General features: G+C 54.0%; 1 protein-coding gene across 6 annotated transcripts in view; it reads right to left on the reverse strand.

The window, feature by feature from the left end:
* CROCC (ciliary rootlet coiled-coil, rootletin) overlaps positions 1 to 25849 on the reverse strand; it is an 81493-nt gene extending 55644 nt beyond the window's left edge. For 3 of the 6 annotated variants that reach the window (XM_065575018.1, XM_065575017.1, XM_065575015.1), the window contains exons 1-3: positions 10564 to 10888; positions 7192 to 7333; positions 6012 to 6163 (exon numbers count right to left, since the gene is read on the reverse strand). In XM_065575018.1, the coding sequence (XP_065431090.1) occupies positions 6012 to 6163; positions 7192 to 7333; positions 10564 to 10620 (351 nt within the window). In that variant the 5' untranslated portion in view covers positions 10621 to 10888. Of the gene's footprint in view, positions 1 to 6011; positions 6164 to 7191; positions 7334 to 10563; positions 10889 to 23436 lie in introns of those variants that run through there. The other 3 variants (XM_042852972.2, XM_065575016.1, XM_065575020.1) reach the window with 3 other exon arrangements.
* Between the last annotated feature and the right edge of the window lie 58 nt (positions 25850 to 25907).

A 25907-nucleotide genomic window follows, 5' to 3' on the forward strand; every position in this document is an offset into this window, starting at 1 on the left:
TAAACCTGCTGCCTATTAATTTCATTTGGTGACCCCTAGTTCTTGTATTATAGGAATAAGTAAATAACTTTTCCTTATCCACTTTCTCCACATCACTCATGATTTTATAGACCTCGATCATATCCCCCCTTAGTCTCCTCTTTTCCAAGCTGAAGAGTCCTAGCCTCTTTAATCTCTCCTCATATGGGACCCGTTCCAAATGTCACAGTGTTGGGCTGTTGAGATGTTCTTCCCACCACAGGGATGTTGAATGCTATTGTATTATGGACACTATTTCCAAGAGGTCCTGTTATAATTACCTCTTGGACCAGCTCCTGCGCTCCACTCAGGACTAAATCTAGAGTTGCCTCTCCCCTTGTGGGTTCCCGTACCAGCTGCTCCATGAAGCAGTCATTTAAAGTATCGAGAAATTTTATCTCTGCATTTCGTCCTGAAGTGAAATGTTCCCAGTCAATATGGGGGTAATTGAAATCCCCCATTATTATTGGGTTCTTAATTTTGATAGCCTCTCTAATTTCCCTTAGCATTTCATCATCACTATCACCGTCCTGGTCAGGTGGTCTATAATAGATCCCTAATGTTATATTCTTATTAGAGCATGAAATTTCTATCCATAGAGATTCTATGGAACATGTGGATTCACTTAAGATTTTCACTTCATTTGATTCTACATTTTCTTTCACATATAGTGCCACTCTTCCCCCTGCCCCCCGCACGACCTGTTCTGTCCTTCCGATATATTTTGTACCCCAGAATGATTGTGTCCCATTGATTGCTCTCAGTCCACCAGGTTTCTGTGATGCCTATTATATCAATATCCTCCTTTATCAGGAGGCACTCTAGTTCACCCATCTTATTATTTAGACTTCTAGCATTTGTGTACAAGCACTTCAAAAACTTGCCGCTGTTTATTTGTCTGCCCTTTTCTGATGTGTCGGATTCTTTTTTATGTGAATGTTTCTCATCTGATCTGGCCCTTACATTATCCTCCTCCATCCTCTGCTCCTGACTATAACCTGGAGATTCTCTATCATTAGACTCTCCTCTAAGAGGAGTCTCTGTCCGATCCACATGCTCCTCTGAAGCAGTCGGCTCCCCCACCCACCCACCCCCCATCTCCTAGTTTAAAAACTGCTCTACAACCTTTTTGATATCATCTCAGCTTGGTGGAGTCTGGAATAAACTGCCCAAGAGGTGAGCCCGCCCCACCTCTCTGCTCATCTCATTATTAGTATTATTACATATTCCGCCTTTTCCAAAGGCTCAGGCCCTGGAATGAACAAAGTTTACCATCTCCCCTAGCAACTGCTGCCTTAGCAACCAGGGATTCCTTCCATTCTTCTGCCCCGTTGCCACGGACACCAGGGCTGTCGCTAGCCCAAAATGCTGCCTCAAAAGAAGATGAGAAACCGTGAGGGGGCTCGCGCCTCCCTGCCACAGCTCCTGCTCCCCCCCACACACAGGGTAGGTCAGTTTCTGGGGTCCAAGTGCACAGACGCCGCCAGGCCCCATAATTTGGGGGTCTGGAATATAAAGGTGCCGGGTTATGCTGCACAATTCCCCACTGACGTGCCGGCCCCTGCTGTTGCCCTCACCCCCGGCCCTGCGGCACTCAGCTCTACTCTGCCCTTGGCCCCTGTGCTGACAGCAGGGGCTAGTTAGCGCTGGCTGTGATGGTGATTTCATGACAGGACACTAATCCACTCAGAAATGGACAGAGACCCATCACCATCCCAACTGCTGTAACACAGACCACGGCAGTAGCACCAGATGGTAGCACCTGCCCATCACCACCAACCAGGACTGCACTTGAAATAGTGACTGAGAAAGGCAACATGTTCCTCCAGGGATGGGCTGGGCTAGCAAAGAGGAAGGTTGCCACTGGAGAGGCCAAGCGGCTCAGGCACAGGACTGGGACTCAGGAGACCTGCATTCTGTTCCCGGCTCAGCCACCGGCCTGCTGGGTAATCTTGGGAAAGTCACTTTCCCCTTCGGTGCCTCAGTTTCCCCCCCTGCACAGAGGGGATAATGATCCCGACTTCATGGGTTGAGATCTACCGATGACAAGCGCTATCCCAGAGCTGTGGTTTATTATTATTATTTCCATAAGGACAGACACACAGCCACCATCACTGAAGCGAACTATGCCAAGCGCTCCCAGGCCAGCGAAGCCAGAGATAACCGCCGCTCCCATGCTTAGCCTCGAAGGAAAGAATCTGCCGTCATTCGGACCGAGCTAGGCTCATCAATCACCGCCCCATTCCCAGCTCACAGCGTGTGATGCTCAGAGTTCACAAAGAGCTCCTCGCGCGTTGATCTACAGCGCCTGGGATCAAACCTCTCTCCGGCCATCTAGCCAGGGGAGCCATCTGCTGCTTTCTCTCTCCCCAGAGCCTTGTAGGAACGCCTTTCCGCAACGATCCCAGACTAACCCAGTGTGGCTGCTGCCAGAGCATTGCCGCAGCTGCGTGGTCACAACACACAGACATTTGACCTGGTCACCCCTCCGTACAGATGGAGGGGCAGCCAGGCTACATGGTGCTGCGACCGGGCGCCTGGGGAGTCGGTTCCTGCACTGCCCTCAAAAAATATCTGAATTGGTGCCACTGCCTTGTAGTGGTTGGTATTCCACTTTCACACCATGCAGCTCTCTCCTCTCCTTCATCACCCTCTGCCGTCAACCCCCCTCCAGCCCGCCCCACGCTGCTGAGATCACTGCCCCCCTGCAGCGCTGATCATTGCTTCTCGTGGGATCCCTGGCAACTCCCCCCAGAGTCTGCGCTTCTCCTCCGCACCTTCAAAGCTCTCCAGCCTGCCCGCATCTCGGCCTTGATCTCCTCCTGCGCCTGCTAACTAAGGGTACATCTACCCTGGAGCTGGAAGGGGTCAGTTCTAGCTCAAGGAGACATACCGGTGCTAGCTCCGATCCAGCTAGTGTGCTAAATATAGACACGTAACCTCAGCGGCACAAGGGGCTAGCTGCCCCAAGTATATACCAATGGCCGCAGACAGGGTCATTCTTGGGGCGGTGAGCCAAGTCCCCTTCCCCACTCCAAACTTTCTCCCTTCTCCCGCTGCCCCTCACTTGGGAACAGCCTAATACCACCCCGGTCCCCTCCTTCAAACAACTCCCAACCTCCAGCTCCCGCGATCACCCCTCAGTTGGGGTGTATTCTGCGATCTACTCATGCAAAGTCCTCTGCACAGCGTGTTATTAGCTGGGTGCAGTTCAGCTGTCATACAGCACTACAGGTGCTGTTTACATACACGCAATCACCGCCCACCACCCTCCCTCCCCCCCCCGGGGGCCAGAGCATCCGCCCAGCACCCTCCCTCCCCTGGGGGCCGGAGCCCACCAAGGGGCTCTGACCTAAGTGCTTTTCACAGAGATTTGTTACTGCACTTGGAGAAATCCAGCAACAAAACCTCCATTCAAGCAGCCCGACGGGCCGGAGTTGGGAGTGGGAGGGTCTCTCTGGCCCAACTTCCCCCTCGGGGCCTTCGCTGCGGCCGGAGTCGCACAAAGGACGGGATTCAGAGCTTCCATTGTAGCTGCTGGTTTGAAATCAGACGCTCAGTGTCACTGGAAGGGGCTTTTCTGTGCTTTAACCCCCGCGGCCCACCCGGCTGTGTCGGGCGCAGGTCAGTACCCCACCCCCAAGGTGAGTGCCAAGGACACCGACCGGCTGCTATCCCAACCACTAGCCACCAGGCCTTTTATTTCCTCTGGGGCAAGTCCCGGCAAGCCCCGGTCACATTCCCTGCAAGAACATGCCCAGACAGGCCCCTGATCCTGGCGTGGACAAGAACACACACAACTTCCCTCAGAATCAGCCAACCTGTGTATTCCACCGGGTCACTGCCCCAGACGTGCCGCTGTGCACGGGGGCCCCCGGCAGGGAAACACGTTGCATTGTGGGCTGCCAGTTTTGGTTGACCAGGTTCCTGGAGGTTTCATCACATGACATAACCTTTCATTAAAGATTAAGCTCTAATGCCTGGAGACTCCAGGGCAATCCTGGAAGGGTGGCAACTCTCTCTCAGTCGGCCCCCGCAGCACGTTCCCATCTTGGCACATCAATGCGAGAGAGCTGGGACTTTCCGCCCAGCAGGAGGTCGAGAGCAGCCAGGCATGCAACTGCACGGGCCCCCCTAGCGAGGCAGGAGCAGCCAAGACCCCAGCAACAACGTGCACTGGTAGAGAGGCAACCACCAGGAGCCCTCTCTCCCCACAGCACTTACTGGCGAGGGCTGAGTTGAAATGCTGCACAGACGCGCTACAAGCTGGAAACTCGACCCAGCTATCAGAACATGCTTCCCGGCCCCGCTGTAGTGCTTAACGCAGTGCCAAACGAGCGCCATTGCCTGGGGACAGCCATTCCCTGGTTCCTAACCAGATCTCAGGGCTCAGCTGGTTTCAATGTGGCTATCCCTCTGTGGGGGGAGGGATAGCTCAGTGGTTTGAGCATTGGCCTGCTAAACCCAGGATTGTGAGTTCAATCCTTGAGGGGGCCATCTAGGGCAAAAAACTGTCTGGAGATTAGTCCTGCTTTGAGCAGGGGGTTGGACTAGATGACCTCCTAAGGGTCCCTTCCAACCCTGATCCCCTATGAAGGGGAAGAATCAGGTTTAAGACAAGGCGAGATGTTCTGAGCACACCGGCCAGGGAAGAGTCCCGAAGCGATGGGGGTCACCAACCCCAAGAGACCAGACGCAAAACCAAATTGAACCCAGGAGATTTGCTGCCAAGCTAGAACACACAGGGCCCCATCCCCAGTGCATGGGCCTCCTGCACACGCACCCTCACCACCGGCACTGGAGGTGGAAGAGGCTCCAAGGAGACCCCGGGGGTGGGGAGGGAGGATGTTTCTTCAGACTCAACTGCCCTACTGCACCTCATTAAGGCCTGATGACTAGAACTGGGCAAATCACAGCTGGTAAGGCCAAAAAAATGGGGGTCTCTAGTTATTTTGGGTCACCTGAAAAAAAACAAGATTTTTCTAAATTTTTGGCCAATCGAAAAGTCGTGAAAAAACAATTGTGGCTTGAACGAAGAAAGGTGGCGGCTCGATGCTGAGCATTACGCGGGGGATGTGATAGAAGTCTCTAAAGTCACAACTGGTGTGGAGAAAGTGAATAAGGCAGTGTTATTTACTCCTTCACGTAACACAAGAACCAGGGGTCACCCAATGAAATTACTAGGCAGCAGGTTTAAAACAAACCAAAGGAAGGACTTCTTCACACAACGCACAGTCAGACTGTAGATCTCCTTGCCAGAGGATGGTGTGAAGGCCAAGACTATAACGGGGTTCAAAAAAGAACTAGATAAGTTCATGGAGGACAGGTCCATCAATGGCTATTAGCCAGGATGGGCAGGGATGGTGTCCCTAGGCTCTGTTTGCCAGAAGCTGGGAATGAGCGACAGGGGATGGATCACTGGATGATTCCCTGTTCTGTTCATTCCCTCTGGGGCACCTGGCATTGGCCACTGTCAGAGGACAGGACACTGGGCTACATGGACCTTTGGTCTGACCCAGTCTAGCCGTTCTTATGTTCTTATTTTCCCTTTAATGTTTTTGTCATAAAATTCGAGGGCATATCAGTGTGTTTCCCCCCGACACACACACACACACACACACACACACACACACACACACACACACACACACACACACACACACACACACACACACACACACACGTCTGCTTCAACCAAAACACTTTGGTGAAATCGACCGGAATCTGCAGAATGTTTCAGTCGACCTCACTCTTCACTTTTTTTTGCCAAAAAAAAAAAAAAAAGTTTCAGATGAAAAGTTGTGCTCAGCTCCGATGACGACCTCCCCTCCCTCCCATGGCAGAGCCCCATTTCTGGCACAAAGGACTTCTCCCTGAGCACAGAGCTCAATGGGAGCTGCCCCAGCACATCCTATGGTGCCTGCCTGAACACAGACCCGGGGGCGGGGGGAGGATCCACCCCCATCCGGACAGGCACGGCTTCCCACACCTACCCTCTCGCTGATGGCGTTGTATTTGATGGCCAACTCATCGCGCTCGGCCCGGCTCTGCGCCAGCAGGTCCTCGACACGGGACAGCTCCTGCTGCAGGATGCGGTTCTCCTCCTGGAGGGAGAGGAGCGACGACATCTCCCCAGGGCAGGCTGCTGCGGGGACAAGAGCGAGAGCCGTAGCAGAGCAGGGCAGGACGGGCATCAGCGCCCAGCTGGGGGCGCCCACCCCAGAGCCACAGGGAGGCGGCTGCTTGGAGAAGAAGCTGGCCCTGTGGCTCTCCTAGCAGAGCTCCAGATCGCCCCAGTTTAAGGCCTTGGTAACAGGCATGACATCCACAATACTAGATGCGGCCGCATGGGTGATCACCCACGTTCCACGTGACGCACCCGTCGGTGCCACAGAGCGAGGTGGGACCAGCCCAGCCCTGTCCCCTTCCTCCCGAGCCCAGGGCAGCGTCGCAGCAGGATTTCCTGGGAGCCCTCAACACAAGCCTCCCAAGCCAGCGGCCAGTGGCAGCACGAGATGTAGAGCCCTTTGTGGGAAGACGGAGGCTGATGGATACAGCCAGACCCTGGGCTCCAAGAGATGGAGAAGAAAGTGGGGCCGGGGGTGCTGGGGAGGGGGGAATATCAACTGAGGTACAAGGCAGCCGTAGCTCCAAGCCCCTCCCTGGGCCGCATTGCTTTGCTGCCTAAATCAGCGACCACCTTTGGCAGTGGACACCCAGACTGGGCGCTCCACCAGGGCAGAGTCCCGGGGCACTGAAAGGGTTAATCTGGCTGCCGTGGGTGGCCCAGCTCTCCCCTGGTTTGGTGGGCCCCACAGCAAGGGAGGTTTTGTTTGAGGGGCCACGAGCCTTTAAAGCACCAGTTTTGCACTGCATGGAGATGGGGAATTTAGCAAGGCAGCCGGCCTGCTTGGATCCACTCCACACCATCTAGGCATGGTCCTGAGGCTCCTGGCAAGCTACCAGCTCAGCCATCAGGTGGGCACAGCCTGGCAAGGACCAGGGGCCAAGAACCCGCCGAGAAGCTGCTCCTTGGTGGCTGTGGTTTGGCGTGGCCGGGCAGAACCCACGCACTCCCCCAGCACGAGGCTCAGCCCAGTAGGGTACGGCGGTGAGCGGGTTAGACTGATGGACACGGAGAACGGCAGGGGGGCAGGACTGCCACAACCCTACCTGGGCTCTCCTGCTGCGACAGGTTCTCGGCGACGATCTCTCGGATCCGGGCGGGCAGGCGGGTGGGGGGCGCGTCCTCAGAGCTGCCCCGAATGGTAAGACTCTTCCCCTCCCCTGAGGTCAGCACGCTGCTCTCCAGCTTCTGTGGGGCGCGAACACAGCAGGCTGAGTGCGAGAGCCAGGCCCACCAACCTGGCACTGGGTTTCTTGTTCCCCCTACGGACAGGAGCTACCCCAGGAGGTCTCCATAGCCCGTACGGCCTCCTCCTGGCCCTTCGTGGCCCTGTGCACCTTGGCAAATGCCTTGAACTCGCCCTGCACCTTCCTGGCACTGCAACTCCTGCTCCCCAGACAGACATACTGGGAGGCAGCCTGGTGCTGCTCAGACACCAGTCAGCCAATCAAGACACAATGCAAAGCCCGTCCAACCCTCCTAACCAGCTGTGGCTGGGATACAGGTGACTGACTGTGGAGAGGCCAATGACAGGAAGTTGGGATGCTCAAGACTCCGTCTAGCTGGATTGGACCCAGGTAGGGTTGTGGCAAAGCCACAGGCAAAGCCAACATGGAACCGGGGGATTAGCAGCCAACCTGCTGACCTGGGTTCAAATCCTGCAGGTCTGGTGGGTTTCACCCTATCACATATCCAGCCATGCTGTAACCTCACTGCACGCACCTGCTCAGGAGAGGGACACGCCTGCAGTGGCCCAGGACGGAGGAGTAGGGCAGAGATGAGGGAGGAGCAGCAAGAACAGCGGCGGGCATGGGGGAGTTTACACAGCACCTGGCTGCTCTACAGGTCCTTTGCATTGTGCTAATACCCACATTCACCCCGAACAGCAGAGGAAAGAAATGTCAGCAGGAGCTGGGAAAAGGAAATATTGGGGAGAGGGGGAGATTTAGTGGCCCCTGGCCCCAAGATGCTAGTGTAAGAGATCAGTGCCCCAGCACCCCCATGATTGGACTCAGTCAGGGACAAATAAATAAACCGAATCCACTGGACTTTATGACATGCCACAAAAATCCTTGGCAACACCCAGGCTGCCACCACTGCGGGTTCCATTTTCCACCCTCGTTTGCTTAAACGTGGCAGCATCTTCCCCAGGGAGGACGACAGCACCTCTAGGGTCCTGGTCACCACCTGCCTGTCCTGGGTTCAGATCACGCGGGGGAAAGTCCACATCAGGGTCCTGGGTCATTTCCCCTTCACTTGTCACCAGCAAGGCCGACGGATGGTTGTTTCAGCTGCAATGGGATCAACCCCACCCTTCCCCAAGGGAGATTCATGGGGCCAGGCCAGACCCAATAGTCCCTGGGGTCAGGCTGAGAACGAGAGGAGAAGAGGATTTTTACTGTCAGCCCCAATCAATGGGGCGCCAGATCCTAGCCTCCAGCTCCTGGCCCTGGGGAGAACAATCCTCACACTCCTGGCCCTGGGGAGAACAATCCTCACACCCCATCGCTCGCTTTCTAGTGCTGGGCTGACAACCCAGGAGGCTGAAGTCCTCAGGTAGCGCCTGATCCAAAGCCCGCAGAGGTTGATGGTGGGTCCATCGCGGGCAGGGCAAGCTCCCACCGTGACACCGTCCATTCAACCCTGGGCCTCACCGCAGAGGCAAAGGGGCCGGGGGTGAGAAAGGTTTTTGTGGGGTGTGGAAATCTGGGCACGAGGGACCTGGCTGGAGACCAACCCACTCGCTTTACACAGGCCACTGAACAGCCACCAGGATGGAAGCAACTTCCCATCGCTCCTGGCAGTTCAGACCCAAACCAAGAGCTCGGAGGCAAAAGGCTCCCAGTTCCATTACCAAGCCCCAGCCCCTCTACTTATCCCACGAGGAGCCCAGATTTGGACCCAAGTTACTCAGGGGTGCAGCTCAGAGCTGTGACACCCCCAGAACCCAGGAATGGGCAAAGCACTTTGCAAACACTTTCTAGGTGCAAGCTCCCCAAGAAGCCCTTACAAACACGGACCTAATCTCTCCCTGCCTCACCACGCCCGTCCCTGCCAGGGCAATACAGACAGGCATCCTTTACCCGTTGGCTCACCTCACACCCGAGAGCTCTACGGTATCTTCCAGAGAGGCTCTCCCCCTGGCCTGGAATGGGCTTGGGAGTCAGACCCAGCCCTGCCTCCGAACCCGGTTCCTTTGCAGCTTTCATTTCAGGGGATAAAAATAGTGCCCTAATACAAAGCAATCCAATCAGGTGCCAGCGTGTGCACCCGTTTTGAGCCTGTCAAGGGGCTGACAGGCAGGGCCGGCTCCAGGCACCAACTTCTCAAGCAGGTGCTTGGGGCGGCCGCTCCGGAGAGGGGCGGCACGTCCAGGTATTCAGCGGCAATTCGGCGGATTCGGCGGACGGTCCCTCACTCCGCCTGGGAGCGAAGGACCTCCCGCCGAATTGCCGCCGCAGATCGCGATCGCGGCTTTTTTTGTTTGTTTGTTTCGGCTGCTTGGGGCGGCCAAAACCTTGGAGCCGGCCCTGCTGACAGGTGATCTGCACAGGGGGGTAGAAGAGTTGGGCTTTTCTGCTTCTTTCCCTACTGGAGGACTCTGCAGCCAGGTGGAGAACTTCGAGGATGATGCGATTACAAGCATCAAACCCGAGCAACAATGTTTTTTTAAAACCCACGCATATAACGCCAATGTCTGGCACATGCTTGGGAGACAAACACTCCAGGATGGATTAAATTACACAGGCGCCCCTTTAATAACTGGCCCAGACATCTCCCACCCTGTCTCTAGCTGTCCAAGCAACAACTGGGAAGGCAAGATATAATATTCCAGATATTGTACGGTTTAAAAAACAAGGGGGGGGGGAGGGGAAGAAAAAAAACTTTCAAGCTTCACATATATATCCTAAAAATCTTCATCAGCTTAGCAGCTCACCCTTAATCCAAGCCAGCAGCATTTTCAAGGAGGCCTTTCAGGACTGGCTCACACACTGTTGCTACCCAAACAGTCAAGACAAAGGGCAAAGAGGGGTCTTTGGAATATACCAGGGGCCTGATTCGCCTCTCGTTGGCCCCAGTGTAAATCGCGAGCAGCCCCACTGAAATCAGTGTGAAACCGGTGTGAAACCCGAATCAGGCACTGGGTCCCCCAGCAATTCTCCCGGCCCTAGGAGGTGTAAAATGGCTCAGAAGTCGGGGCTGGCTTGAGCCACAGCAGGGAGAGGGGGAGTCGGTCGGTGCCACACGTACAGGCTCCGCTTGCAAGGCGAGGAAGCGCGTGAAACCCAGGAGTTTCCGATCCGGAGTGAGACCAGAACCGGGCGCTCCCTCCTCCCCCCAGTCCCTGCCCGGGTCCTTTCAGCCTGGCGCCCCGCAACCCGAGCAGCCCCTCGGAAAAGCGAAACCACCCCACCAACCTGGATCACCGCCTCCAGCTTCAGCTCGGCGTCCGCTGCGCGCTCGGGGGCGCTCATGGGGGGGTCCCCGGGAGATCCGCGAGCCCCCCGCCAGCCGGCCCAGCCCTCCCCGCCCCTCTTCCCGGCTGCTAGCGGCTCAGGGGCGTCCCATCGCCTGGGGCCCCCCGCGGGCCCTTCCTCGGGCAGCGCCCGCTCCGCACCCAAAGCGCAGCGCCCGGGGACTCGGGATTCGGGTGAAGTCCCGCTCCCCCGTGTGACCCTCCGGGCAGGGAGACCCAGGGCGGCCCGGGAGGCGGGCAGGCGGCCCAGGGATCCCGCCCCTTCCTGGAGATTTCATTCATGGCCATCCTCTCCCTGCCCTGGGGTCCTAGCGCTCCCCAGCCGCAGAGAGGCGAGACAGGGGCCCTGGACGTGGCTACGAGTTTGGGCTGGTTATAGCCACCGCAGGAGCCCTGAGTGCTGGGGGGAGAAAGGGGGGGGGAAAGTGGGTTCTACAGTTACAGGTGCCCCCGCCCCCAAGGAGTTTGGGGAGACTAGGATCAAAGGGTGTTAAAACACGTTAATCGACACGTTTTAAAGCTGAGTGTGGACAGGGTAAAGGGTTATGCTGAGGCCAAGAATTTAGGATTCAAACAGGGAAGGGACATTTCTACAGGGATGGAGAATATGCAGTTGCCATTACTGACAAGGAAAACTGTGGGATGGATATTCAGCTTCCGGGCTTAAGGCAATCTCTAACTATTAAAGATCAGGATAAGACCCAGTGTGGAGGGCAATTTACCCCACATCGGCCCCCTGAAGGGGAGGGGTCTTGAACAATGATGGATTAGCTACTGGGCCAATGGCACCCGTGCCCAGGGGCCCCAGCCAATTGGGGGGGGGCCTGGAAAAATGGGCATCCTAACCCGCTTCACCCATCCACCCTGCCAGGGAGCAGGGTCAGGGAACAGGGACTTGCCCTACTCTGCCCACCCGACGTTATTGCTGGGGAGCGGGGGAAGCCTGACCCCATTTCCCTGCCAGCAGCGGGGGGGGGGGGGGGGATTGCAGATGGAAGGAGTGGGGCAGGGCCCCCACTTGCTCTGGTCCAGGGCCCCACAAAACTGTCATCTGCCTCTGGTCTCGAACCATCTTCTGAAGCTGTCCACTGTCAGAGCCAGGATACTGGGACAGACAGACTGATCCAGTCCAGCACCTGCCATCCCCAGCATCCGGGAATCTCTCAGGCAGCATGGGCCTTCCTTTTACTAGCTAGTAGGGAACACGGATTCATGTGATCAGACTCCTGCTAGTCAAAGGCTGATGTGACAGATTAAGCCCCCAGGAAGGGTCCAGAAGAGAAATCAACCTGCTAGAAAACCCAGCACCTCTCCCAGGCCTGAGAATTTTGCGGTAAATCACACTATGCTTGAAAACATACAGCACTCTCAAACGTGCCCCTCCCCTCTGTGCCCCCTGCCACTAACGGCCGGGGAGAATCAGACTAATACTTTGCCCTTCTCGGGAGCCTTTTGCCCAGGAAGAGCCCAAGGCGCTTTACAGACTCATGAAGCCGCACAGCACCTCTGGCAGATGGATTGTATTAGACCCATTTTACAAATGGGGAAACTGAGGCACAGAAAGACAAAAGGGACTCGCCCTCGGTCACCCTGCAAAGTTGGTGGGAGAAGCTGGAAATGGAACTCAGTGAATCCGTCTCCCTGTGTCCTGTTCTACCCACTAAGTGACACCGTCTTGAATAAAGGCAGCTTCAACCTAGCCACCTGGTCTCCTGAGAAGCCAGAGGGATGGGCAGCAGGGTTTCCAGCAACTGAAGCAAATGGCACAAAAAGGCCATTATACTGCCCCAATCAGGTTACACTGCGTCCTCTTGCCTACCAAGGTATAGTGCATCTAAGGGATGTCTACTCTGCACTGGGTAACTGCAGCTCAGGTAGGCATACCGGTGCTACCTCTAACCCTGCTAGCACAACTAAAAACAGCAGTGAGGACACAGTGGCATGGACTCTGACACAGGCTGTACCTAGGGTTCCAGATGGGCTCGCACAGGCCACGCTGAAGCCCGTGCCACCGCATCGTCACTGATTTCTTTAGCCGTATTCCTAATGGGCACGCCTCCCCGAGCTGCACTCAAACCTCCGATCGCAGGGTAGACCTACCCAAAGACACAGGATTCACACCGTCCTTCTGGGCTCACAGCTGGGACCCTAACTTTACACTTCACAGCTGTCTCTTGCACGAGCATTTTTAGGAGAATCTCCCACGGTTGCACTAGCACCGGTGCAGCTCTGCTGGTGCTAGTGATACTGCAAACCTTAATGGGGGCCAGGCGTTGGTGTTATCACCACTGCCTCAGCTAACCTGCCCTCTGGTGGACAAGGCTCAAAGGGGACATCTCTGGTGTCACCAACATCATCATCTGAAAGCAAAGCAGGGTGCACTAGGACCCAAGAGTAGCCTGGCTTTGGAGCGGGGAGGAGGGGGGATCAAGCCAATGGGGGAGAGGGATATGATGCAAGATGGTGCTTTGCCCAACCCCTAAGCAACCGTCACTATGACAACTTCAAACCTCCATTACTATGGTAATACGAATGTGGGCAAACTCCATTGCTGAAGAATCCCGCCTTTTCAGACCTTGATGGGGCTTAAGCAGAAGCGAGGCCCTTTGATTTCAGTTGTTACTTTGCTAAACTTTCCTGGTAACTTATCAGTATTTATTACAAAAATTAAACAGTGGGTGAACATCGATTATTAACATCGAAATTAACAGTTTTCAGGATAAAGATCAGAGTTACTATGGGGAGACAGGAGGACAGTAAAAAAGCAACGGATAGAAAAAAGTAAAAAGTATTGAAAGTCAAAGCAGTTTAATACTGTGGTTTACTTCACAAATTGGACACTAACCATATTTTCACCCATGCGGGCATCTTCCGCTACATTGCCTTATTTTAACAGACTGCCTCGCTTTTAACACTTCGACTGACTTATTATTAACATAAACACTTTCACCTAATGTAGTGGATTGGATTTCCTTAACACACAGCATTTTCATGTACCTGAGTAGTCCCAAATTCGGCTGTAAATCAGTAAAAATGAAACAATCATTTTTGTGAAACCTGAAAATATAGGACCTAACCACATCAGCTACAACATCACCGGCTCGTTCACCTGCACATCTACTAATGTGATATATGCCATCATGTGCCAGCAATGCCCCTCTGCCATGTACATTGGCCAAACCGGACAGTCTCTATGCAAAAGAATAAATGGACACAAATCAGATGTCAAGAATTATGACACTCAAAACCCAGTAGGAGAACACTTCAACCTCCCTGGACACTCAATAACAGACTTAAAAGTGGCAATTCTTCAACAAAAAAACTTCAAAACCAGACTCCGATGAGAAACGGCAGAACTGGAATTAATTTGTAAACTGAACACCATCAAATTAGACTGAATAAAGACTGGGAGTGGCTGGGTTACTACAAAAACTAATTTCCCCCGACTGTTACTCACACCTTCTTGTCAACTCTTTGAAATGGACCACCCTGCTTACATTGGCCTCATCACCACTACAAAAGTGACTTTTCTTCCCTTGGTATTCTACTGTTGAGAACAGGCCACTTCCATCTTAATTGAATTGGCTCGTTAGCACCGACCCCCCCCCCCACCGGCCCCCACTTGGCAAGGCAACTCCCATCTTTTCATGTGCTGTGTATATATACCGCCTATTGTATTTTCCACTCCATGCATCTGATGCAGTGGGCTTTAGCCCACAAAAGCTTATGCCCAAATAAATATGTTAGTCTCTAAGGGGCCACAAGGACTCCTCGTTGTTTTAACTGACAATGAAAGGCCTTAAGTAGAAGCAAAGGTTGGAAGAGCCCAGTGTTCCCCACGAGGCCGTCCATAGAGAGGTTAGGTTGGTAAGAATCCTTCCCAAACAACAGATATTTTCATCTTAAAATCAGCCTGTAAACGGAGAGAATCTCATACAAATAAACTGAGAATGAACGAGGCAACAATTAACAGCTGCAGCTAAGCCCAGAAGTCCTGCTGTCTCTGCTTGTAAGCATGTCTACACTAGAAACACCCTTTTGGGACGCTGTTAGCACCAGCTATGTTGCTGTGCTCTACACGTAGGTGTCCCTTTAGAAACACACGACAGACAGATTGGTTCCGGAGCTGACTGCTCAGATCTCAAACACCCCAGATTTTATTGGCAGTCACTGGATTCGAAACCCCAAATCCAAAGGCCTAAATCAGATCTCAGGGCAGAAGAACCCGGATTTCTAGGTCCAATTGGCTCCCAGTCCAAGAGGGTGGAAAGCTCATGACCCAGCAAGATTTCTGCCATCTGAGGGATGTGGACGATGGGCTTTTCCAAGCCACCGGATTTTCTCCCCGCGGAGTCCCATCCTTACACGATGAGAGGCTCAGGTGAGCCTCCAGCGGGGTCCCACTGAAAGTCCATAAGGGCAGCTGGGCTAGAACTCTGCACGAGCAGACAAAGTGGGCAGAGCCCGGCCACCTCCGCATTACAGCTATGCAGCTCCGGCGCTGCAGCTGGGCCGCTGTAGCCTCGACGCCTCCCAGGTCAATGGAAGGGGGGTTTCTGCGGATGCAGTTAACCCACCTCTCCGAGAGGCGGTAGTTAAGCCGACTGAGGAATCCTGCCATCGATCTAGCTGCATCTATAGTGGGCGTTGGGTCGACCTCACTATGGCGTGAAATTTTCCCCAGCCCTGAGCGACATAACTCGGTCGAATCGGTTTTAAGATGTAGACGGGGCCTCAGTAAATCTATGCCAGGAGGATGAAAAGGCTGATTTTCACTGGCCTCTACTCGACCATCCCTATTATTATATTAGTGGTGGCCAGATCAGGATCAGGGCCGTAGCATACAGTGTACTGAACAAACAACATAAAGTCCCTACCCCAATGAGCTTGCAGCGGAAGGCCCTGATCCAGCACTAAATATCAGGCAAGTGTGCCATGGTGGCCACGCAGAACCATTCTGCAGCACCTGGGTGGGCACATTGCAAGACCAGGGCTCAGTGTCAGACAAGATGCAGCGAGTGCGTACGGCAGAGAGAGGGGTGCTCAGTTTACAAAGGGAAAACAATATTTCCCCCTAACTGCCACCCCTGCAGAATCACCCTGGACTCACAGTCAAGCTGGCCTCTCCTTCTCCGACATCACCAGGCACAGAGCTCCATCAGGTCAGGTCCTGCCTCCCCCCACAGCTGTGCCACGCCCACTGCTTGTGCAGGTGTAACTGACCAGAACTTAGCAAACAACGCACAAGGAATGAGAGAGTCCAGCTCCCCCCTCTGCCAGCCGCCTTGGCTCCTACAGGGAAACGGGAGTTAGACCCTAAGTGAGGGTCTAACAAGTGTGATGCTGAGACGCACCCGGGGCCAATCAGATGCAGGCCACTGCCCCAGATTCCCTGTTTAGAGGAGACCCACATTGTAAACAAGGGTGGTGCTCTCAAGGAAACCAAACAAGAAGCCGGCGACTTAAAGCCCCCCACAGAACGAGTACACGTGTCACAGACCCAACCCCAACCCTTCTGCTGGCTTGACCTCACCTCCTCTTCCCGTAGGGGGCTTTGTGGACAGCCCTGGGGATTACGGACAGCCCTGCTGAAAGCCCAGCCCTGCTGAACTGAGGCGGAGGTGCTCATGATATTGTGAGCTGACCCTGCAGGGCAGCAGGGCAGGCCTGAACCAGGGTGATTCTGGATCTGGACCCTTCCCGTGCTATCAAATATAGTTTAGGGAACCCCCAAGGCCCCCCCCCATCCCTGTCTGTTCCGAGTCACTCTTTGCAGGTCCCCCTCTGCCGGTGAGAAGCAGCACAACGATTCAGCGTCACCCAGACAAAAAAACACGCCAGCAGCAGATGGCTCAGCAGTGAGATGCGTTTTACGCAGAACAGACATCATGAAAGGAGGGAGCAGGGGGATTAAGGCGGGAGGCTTGGGATCGAGGCAGCCGAGAGCATCTGACGGGAACTGGGGAGGGTGGGGGGGAGGTCATGGGAGCTGGAAGATCAATGAGTCAGTGATGGGGAAGGAGACTGGGTTTTGGTAAATCTGGACCCTTTTTAGTCTTGATCCAGATCCCAGCAGCGCTTTGGCTGGGTGATTACTGTTCAGACTGTGCACATATAATCCCTCTGTGCAGGCCTCCCCTGCTTTCCGGTAACCAGAATAGTTCACGGCAGCAGGAACGCGCCCCAAGAAGCAGCATTAAGCTGGAGTCTCACAGGCCGCAGGTGTAAAGGGCCGTAATGTGGGATAGCAGCAAGCTTTTGGGGGACTGTGTTTTTGTCTTGCACGTGTGCTCTTCAGCAGTGTAGCCTAGGGGTTAGAGCAGTGGCGTAGGGCTTAGGAGACTTGGGATCTATTCCCAGTTCTGCCACTGGTCTGCTGAGTGACCTTGAGCAAGTCATGTCCCTGCTCTGTGCCTCAGTTTCCCCTTCTGTAACATGGGGCTAACGCTACTGAATCTTTGCAAAGCGCTTAGAGATCTGCTGAGGAACCGCACTAGACAAGAGCTAGGGATCAGCACCTAGCCCAGTGGCGTGCTGATCCTTGCTTGGGATCCCGCCAGAAGACATCGCAGATAACAGCGATGCCAGGTGTGTATTGCTGATTCTAGGATTTAACCTTTCACCTGCAAGTGTCCATCAATAAATCTATCCTCCCGACCCTGTAACGGGAGGGGGAGACGGGGGAGCCAATATCTTTGATTGGACCAGCTTCTGCGGGTGAAAGAGACGAGCGTTTGAGCTACACACAGAGCTCTTTTCTGCCCGGATGTGCGAGATGCCAGGAGTGCCACCGAGACAGGCGGCGAGGTCATTAGTGCCCTGCCTGTCACACGGATCCTTGTGTTCAGAGCCAGAGCCCCCAGCCGTTGCAGAGCGTTGTATTTACGTGGTGTGGCGGGAGCGAGCTAGGGAGGGGAAGGAGGGTTACAGGGTTACCAGTGGCTGGGCAAAACGCAGCTGCCCCCAGCAAGGGTCTGGTCCTGCCCTTCCCCCTTCACAGTCAGAGCCACAGGGCCTCCCACCACAATCCCCAGAGAGGGGGAAGACCTGCCGCTGGACACCCCACACAAATGGGGTGCTCTGCCCTGCTGTCCCCACAATCCCCCTGGGGCAGGGTCTCCCCACATGCTCCATTAGTGGGGTCTCCCTCCTTCCATGTCCCACCCCATGGGGATGCCTTGGCCCCACCCCACTCCTGCATCTGCCCCCCAGTGCACTCCACATTCTCCCCTCCCAAAACTAAGGGGGTGAAGCCCCTGCCCCCAGGGTCTCCCCACCACCCCAGAATGCTCCCACTACAGGCCACTCTTGTTTTCATGGGGTCTCGTCCCATACACCCATCCTCCTGGCTCTGTGCACCAGTGGCCCCTATACATGCATGGAGGACTTGGCCCCCCGAAGCCAGTGCAGCCCTTTGGTACCACAGGGATGCATGCCCCATAAAAAAAACCTATGGTAGGACGAGGCCAGTCTGTGTACTGGAATCCTCAACCGGGTCCAATCTACATGCACGGGGACTGGGGCCACCCTCCATCCACCAGCATCCTGGTCCAGCACCGGCTCCTGGCTCATCCAGAGAGCACCGAAAGCCCAATCCGTGCCTGGGTTTAACAGCAGAAGAGCACATGCCATTATGAAACAGTTGCCGTCTAGCACGCATTTCACCATGACTACTGTTGGCTTCCTTTAGTAGCCTGCTTAGCGCCCCCATCTGCACTAGTCAGTTTCACTTATTGGCTACCAGTCCCTCAATATCTCCTGTTGTGTTCGGGATGCACATGCTTCAGATTATTATATATGATTTGTATTATCCTAATGCCTAGGAACCCCAGTCACGGACCAGAACCTCACGGTGCTAGGTGCTGTACAAAGTTTCTGCCTCAAAGAGCTGACAATCTAAGCATAAGTCAAGAGACAACAGCTGGATACAGACAGCCTGGGGGAGTACAAGGAAACAGTGAGAGACTGTGACAGGCTGTTATTTAAAGCAAAGGTTCTCAACCTTTTTCTTTTTGGCCCCCCCCCCCAGCATGCTATGAAAAGTCCACGGCCCCCCTGTGCCACAGCTACTGTTTTTCTGCATATAAAAGCCAGGGCCGGTGTTAGGGGGGTAGGAAGCAGGGCTGTTGCTTGGGGGCCCATGCAAGAGGGGGCCCTGCAAAGCTAAATTGCTCAGGCTTTGGCTTCTGCCCTGGGTGGCGGAGCTTGGAGCCCTGGGCTTCAGCCCCAGGCAGTGGGGCTTTGGCTTTCTGCCCTGGCGCCAGCAGGTCTAAGGCCAGCCCTGCTTGGCAGCCCCCCTGAAACTTGCTTGTGGCTCCCCCAGGGGCCATGGACCCCTGGTTGAAAACCACTGATCTAAATCATTGATGAAGATATTGAATAGAACTGGACCCCGCACCGATCCCTGTGGGACCCCACTTGTTATGTCCTTCCAGCATGACTGGGAACCACTGCTAACGACTCTCTGGGAACGGTTTTCCAACCAGTTATGCATCCACCTTAGAGTAGCTCCATCTAGTACTCCATGGTACTTTCTATGTACTTACTTTCCTCAGCATTAAACAAAGGCCAACCTTGCAAGTACTCTTGAAATTCAATACTTTCTCACCAGATAACTTGATCACTATAGCTTGAAAGGCCTCAGTAACTGGACTAGGCTACGGCTGGAGGTTGGGCGTGCATGTTACATTGCGGTTTTAAAGCTGTTTAATCCTCCCAAGCTTCTGTCGACATGTAAGTGAACTTCTTGTCTCCCAAGCTTGGCAAATTGCTTCGAGCATCATGCACAAGGCAGATGTTAGCAGTTGGAGGCTGCTGTTTCAAGACCCATTTGAAAAAGCACTGGGCCATTCCTACTTAACTGTATCCTTCCCCTCGAAGGAGCCCAGGAGACCTGCCAGACTTCCGGGCATTTCCCCCTGGTCGGTGAGATCACTACAGCTGGTGGAGGTGTCAGTTACAAACAATGTGTTGGAGGATAGTCGCCATTTTTTCAGCTTGTTACTTTTCTGTTCACATCAGGTTTACAAACGTGTTTGCCAGGCAAAGCTATGTAACCAATGGTTTTTACAAACACCTGGACGCTACAGATGCTTTGGAGGAACTATTTGGCTGCTCATTTGATAGACAGAATTGACTATTTGAGCTGTATGATTGGTCAGCTAAGGCACATGGTAATTTCTGTCCCTCTGATTGGATGACAACTTTCATTTATCATCTACGTTTCCCTTCCACTCCAATAGGGTGACCAGACAGCAAGTGTGAAAAATCAGGACGGGGGTGGAGGGTAATAGGAGCCTAGATAAGAAAAAGCTCCAAATATTAGGACTGTCCCTATAAAATCGGGACATCTGGTCACTCTACACTCCAAACAAGTTTAGGTTCTCGATGAAAGGCATCTCAATGACACGCCCTGAATTCAGAGCTCGCAAACAGTTTACAGCAATAAAACTCTCCAGCAAGATATTAAGATTTTGGATACAAACAATGCTTTTCATTTGTAGATCTCAAAGCACTTTACAAAGCAGGGTCAACGTAAATGTCACCTATATTATACATAGGGGGTAACGAAAGCACAGAGAGGTGCAGAAACATGCCCAGGGTTATATAGCCAGGCAGTGGCAGATTGTTATAGAAATGTAAATAGTCAGTGTTCGCCCTAAAGGATTTGAGAGAGCTTAAACAATATACAGGAATCATTTCACATGGTGCAAAAATGCAGCCACCTCTGGGGTGGAATGTGGCAGATGTTTGACAGTCCACATTAACACTATAAAACAGTATAGGAAAGGAAATTTATAATGGTTTCCTCCCTGGAGTATTTAACGACACAGAATGTATTTAAAGGGACACCAGCTTGAATTTATTTGAAATTGACTAGCTTAAAAAAATAGGAGGCTCCTTATAGAGAAAAATCTGAAGGTTTTAATCTGTTTTCAAAAAGTGCATCAGTGCCTTTTTCTACTCCTTGGCTGATTCTCTGTCCAGGAAGGGAGAGCGCCAAGGCCTGAGAATAACACTATTAACGATGCTCAGGCCCCGCCCCACTCCTATCCTCTCCCCACTTCCCCATAACTGTCTGGTGGCCTCTTCAGCATCCGCGTGGAAGAGATGCGGAGCCCAGCATTAACATGGGATCTGCAAAAGAGACCCCTAGCTCCACCACAAGCTCTCCTTGCTCCATGCCTGCCTCCTCCCTGACTGCCACTGTTTTCTAGCTCCACGCGGGGGGCTAGGAAGTAAAGAAGGAGCTTTTCTTAGCCATTGCCCCGGCTCGAGGGAGGAAAAGAAGGAACTGTCCTGCCCACAAACTCCGGCCAACACCCAGCTGGGGAAGCCCATGCCGGTGAACCCCTTTCCCTGCTCCAAACAGTTTACAGTCTAAATAAATGTGTTCTAATTTAAGCCCTGATCCTACAATCCCAGAGCCACTGGCCAGGGCCTCTTGAAAGTTCATAGGGCTAAGGTAGGGTTACCATACGTCCGGATTTTCCCGGACATGTCCGGCTTTTTGGGCTCCAAATCCCCGTCCGGGGGGAAAGCCCAAAAAGCCGGACATGTCCGGGAAAATCGGGACATGCCGGGCCGGCCGTGCGGGTGCTCGGGGGCCGGGCCGGGGACCGCAGTGCTGGGCGGGCCGGGGGTGGTCGGCTGGGGGCCGGGCCCGGGGCCGGCACCCCAGGGCCGGGGCCAGCCTGGGCCGCGCCTCCTCCCCCCACACTCCCCCTTACCTGCTTCAGGCTTCCCACGACTCAAATGTTCGAGGGAAGCAGGGGAGGGGGCGGAGACTTTGGGGAGGGGGCGGAGTTGGGGTGGTGCAGGGCTGGGGGTGGGGCCGGGGCCCCGTGGAGTGTTCTCCTTTGGGAGGCACAAAATATGGTAACCCTAGCTAAGGACCTGTGCTAGTGGCAGCAACCCCAGGATGTGGCAGCAGAAACCAAGAGTGATATAAAATAGGGTTACCATACGTCCGGATTTTCCCGGACATGTCCGGCTTTTGGGGGCTCAAATCCCCGTCCGGGGGGAAATCCCCAAAAGCCGGGCATGTCCGGGAAAATCGGGAGGTCAGCCGGGCCGGCGGGGAGCCGGGTCGGCTGGGCCGGCGGGGAGCCGGTCAGCCGGGCCGGCGGGGCCGGGAGCCGGGGGGTGCGCCGGGCCGCCGGGGGCCAGCAGTGCTGGGCGGGCCGGGGGTGGTCGGCCGGGGCCGGCACCCCAGGGCCCGAGCCGACCCAGGCTGGAAACGCCGGGGGGCCAGCCTGGGCCGCGCCTCCTCCCCCAACACCCCCCTTACCTGCTTCAGGCTTCCCGCGAATCAAATATTCACGGGAAGCAGGGGAGGGGGCGGAGACTTTGGGGAGGGGGTGGGGTTGGGCGGGGCTGGGGGCGGGGCTGGGGGCGGGGCCGTGGGCCGTGGAGTGTCCTCCATTTGGAGGCACAAAATATGGTAACCCTATATTATAAAAATGCTCGTGGCACATGAGACAGGAAGCGAAACTAACGATCAATCAAACAGTGAAACTGGCTGTGCATGAAGCACTGCCCCCAAAGAGAGAGAGATCTTGCAGCACTGGCTCTAATCTTGTTCCCTTCTAGCCATCCAGTGTTACTTGAGAGCAATACACGACCCATTCTCAGACAAAACCGAGCCCAGGTTAACCAGGTTAGAATTTGGCCAAGACACGAGCGCGAATGAGCAAAACTCTTGCCAGAAAAAGAAAATAGTGTGTCTGTTTTTCACTAGCAGCATCTCATGTGTAAATCAGCCAAGCAGCCTACGTCTGGGCCAGCGGTAACTCAGAGGGAAGAGCATCACCTAGAGAATCACCAGGTCTCTCAGCCAACGGTTGACCCAAGCCTGGCCCTGCTTCGTTTGAGAGATCGCACAGTAGCCCAGCGCAAGCTGGCATGGCTACAGACAGAGCGAGATCTATACCCAGGGCTTGCTTTGCCCGGGCTAGCAGACTGCAGAACCGTTTGCCAATAGCAGTGCAACTAACAAGTACTAGCGACGGTGAAAATGATGGTGCGTAGACTAACCTCACACAGGGGTCTTCAACCTGATAGCATGAAACTCATCCCAGTCACTGGTCTTACACAATTGCTAGTGGCAGTACGGTTTTGGCAGGGTGAAATTCTGTAGTGTCAACGCCCCCTCTTAGTGCTGAACAAAGATCCATTTTGGTTCGGGATAAAACTGTATTTTAATTCCTTTTATTTTAGAAATTGCTGGAGGGGTTCGGTCCGGGATACATTTCTGTGCAACAGCCAAAAAGATGGACTAATAAAATCCTTGCTCTTGCCGAAAAGGCCTCCCCTCTATGCCTCTTGCCTGGGCTACACCTGAACTTCCAAGAACCCCAACTGTCACATGGTCCCACTGCTGGACGTTCGTACGCACTGTTCACGCACATTGTCTCCTCTAGATTTCACAATGGGAGATTGACACCCTGGCCAGTTTCCCTTCTGCAGAGATGGGTTAGATCCACTCTCCTCCCCAGCGTTGTGGGGTGACCCAGCAGACAACAGGCCAGTTGCAGTTAGCGAGGTCTGATCCTTGAGGAGAAGTGTTAACAAGACATCAAACAGCTGCAGCAGGAAGGGCAATGGGAAGTTAAAACTCCCTAAGAAATCCCTCCACTGTCTCCAAAGCAACCACCTTCAGAGCCCTTTCCCTGAGCACCTGTTCAGGAGGTGGAGGGAAGCTGAACTGGATTTAACCCCTCATTCACCAGGCGGCCCCTGCTCCCACCACAGCCCCAGAGCGCAATCAGTGTTAAGCCTCACGTACTCCTTCCCCCTTCATGCCCGCACTCACCTGCAGTGATCTCTCTGTTAGGTTGCTCTGGGGCTTGCTGGCGTGTTGGTTACTCTCCCAGGGCTGGTTACTATAGAGCTCGGCACATGCTGAAGTGCTGTGACATTCAGGTTAGGTCTCTTTTGTTGGACAAGGTCACTGCCTGCTCCTGCATGGCCACGCTAACCCCTTGAATTCCTCCTAGTAACCAGGTACCAGGAGCCCAGCCGCCCACACCATAACTCAGCCTGTCGTCCTACGTGCTGCCCGCCTTAAGCTCATTAGCTGCTAGGGGTTATGACTCCGCAGGGCGGCTGGTAAACAAAACCTGTCTGCCCCATCAGCCGCACGTTGCTAGAGCAGTCCGGTTTTCCCAGGACTTGCCAGTTTTTGTTCATAAATTTTGACTTGGCGGGAAGGATTTCTCTCGTCGCAGATGGCTTCGGTGAACCGGCCAGTGCTGCAGATTAATCACGACTGTGGCCATGAACGCGTCAGTAACGGTGCGGGATGCGAGCTGCTGTCATTGATTTGAAGTCTCAGGACGTCTGCCCTACACCTCCACTCCTCACTCACTGTTCTTTGGCCTTGGCCCACCCAGACCCGTTCCCTGTGCCAAGGAAGGATTCAAACCCACCCTTAAGACCCACAAGTGACAATTTTTTAAATCCCAAACTTCTAGTTGGGGGGGGGAGAAGAGGGGAGGGAAATGACACTTGCCAAGTGTGACCGCTTAGTGTCAAGGACTAAAAGATAATTCTCCACCCTCCCCGCAGTGCCCCCTGACACAGATGGCAATTTCCTGCAAAACCTTTGGGAGATCTCACTGTATGTTTATGCATGACTACAGGCCAGGGATTGTCAGGAATTCCCTGGGTGACAGTAACCATGACTCCCCAGGGACTAGGAACAGTGGGGGGTGATTGTCAGGTTGTAACACCTCCAGAAAGGCACCATTTCCTGCAGATGCTCACTTGTACTCAGGCAAACTGGATTCTCCCAAGTCCAGCAGAGAGGGGGCTTGGGGATAAACAGCCTGCGTTTAAACTGACTCGGGCGCTTTTTTCTGATCCAGCCAACAGACAGGACCTTCTCTCCCAGGGGAGGGCCCCACTCCTCAGTGGAGAGGTGGAAGGACTGAAATGGACCAGAGTCCTTTTGTAGACAGGAGGTGATTTCTGGTAAGCATATGAGCATGCACATAGGTTCTTGTATTGTTTTTAGTTTTCTCTGCCATGCTTTTACCTTAAGAATAAAGGCGCTTGCTTAGAAAAAACAATTACCCTGTTCATACCCTTCAAAGAGAAAGCAAAGCAGAGACACTGGGCTCTAAGCACTCTGTCCTGCTGGGTATCAGCGTAGGCAGGGAACGGCAGAGCGCAGAAAGACCTCGCCAGGAGGGAGCTACGGGTCTCTGCTCGAGAGGTGACAGCTTAAGGAGCCCCAAACCCTTAAAGGGCCACACCATATGATGGGGAGGGATGACCAGTGGGAAGTACTGCCCTTAAAGCGCAGATTACCCTGCCACCTGGCCCACTCACAGTTCACAGGTAAGAATCTCCAGGACCAAGGCTTTGGACTGTAAGCTCTTCAGGGCAGAGACTGTGTCTATTTGTACTGTGAAGCCCTCAGCAGTCTTGAGCAAAAATTGCTTTCACTTTCGGTGCAAAAGAGGGACAAGCCTAGAGACACTGCATGTGGTCTAAGACTCACTGGTATAACATGTCTCTAATAATCCAGCTGGATATCCAGGGCTCCAGGATTCTCCCAACCCTTCTCCCTTGCTCAACATTAGAAAGTGGCCTTTCCCTTCTGGCTTTATTAGCCAATTAACACAGCAGCAGATTAGCAGCAAGACGGGGATCATGACGGGGCAAGCAGATGGGGCAGAGGATTTGCTTGTCCAGTCAGTCCAAACCAGTGTTCCTCACACACTCGCTTTTTAAAAGCCCACTGAACACAAAGGGAGACTTTCCACTGGCTTCAGCTCAGGCCCTTAGGAGGCTGTGATCTCTCCCCAGCAGGAGGCACCAGCCAGATGACACATTTTTTTCCAAAGTTCCCATCTGTGCAGGAGTTTCACTTCTGCTCTTAGCTCCTTGGCAAGAGACAGGCGGCATTGCCCTCACTCTTGGGGGGTTTGACACTTTGAGGGCAATGGAAGCAGGGTAGGGTATAAGCTAGATCTATTCTACTGGTGGTTACGTGCTGCCTCGTAAACGCTACACCCTGAATGTTCCACCCAATTCATTCTTCTCACCACCTTGCCAGCCTTCACTCCAGCTGTTCAACAGACCCCATCACCGTGTCAGGTTCTTCGTACCCTTCCGTCCACTTGGGTGCTGCGTGGTCGTGCTAGATGTTAAGGTCATTGTTATCCAGCACTTTTCTACTGTGCCTCCCCCCCATGCCCTCAGACTTTTGGCAACTGCCTTGATATTTCAGTGCATATACTTCTGGTGCCCAGCTGCGCCCTTCTCTATATCAGGAAG

The sequence above is a fragment of the Chrysemys picta genome, chromosome 21, assembly GCF_011386835.1.
Source record: "Chrysemys picta bellii isolate R12L10 chromosome 21, ASM1138683v2, whole genome shotgun sequence".
Taxonomy (NCBI): Eukaryota; Metazoa; Chordata; order Testudines; family Emydidae; genus Chrysemys; species Chrysemys picta.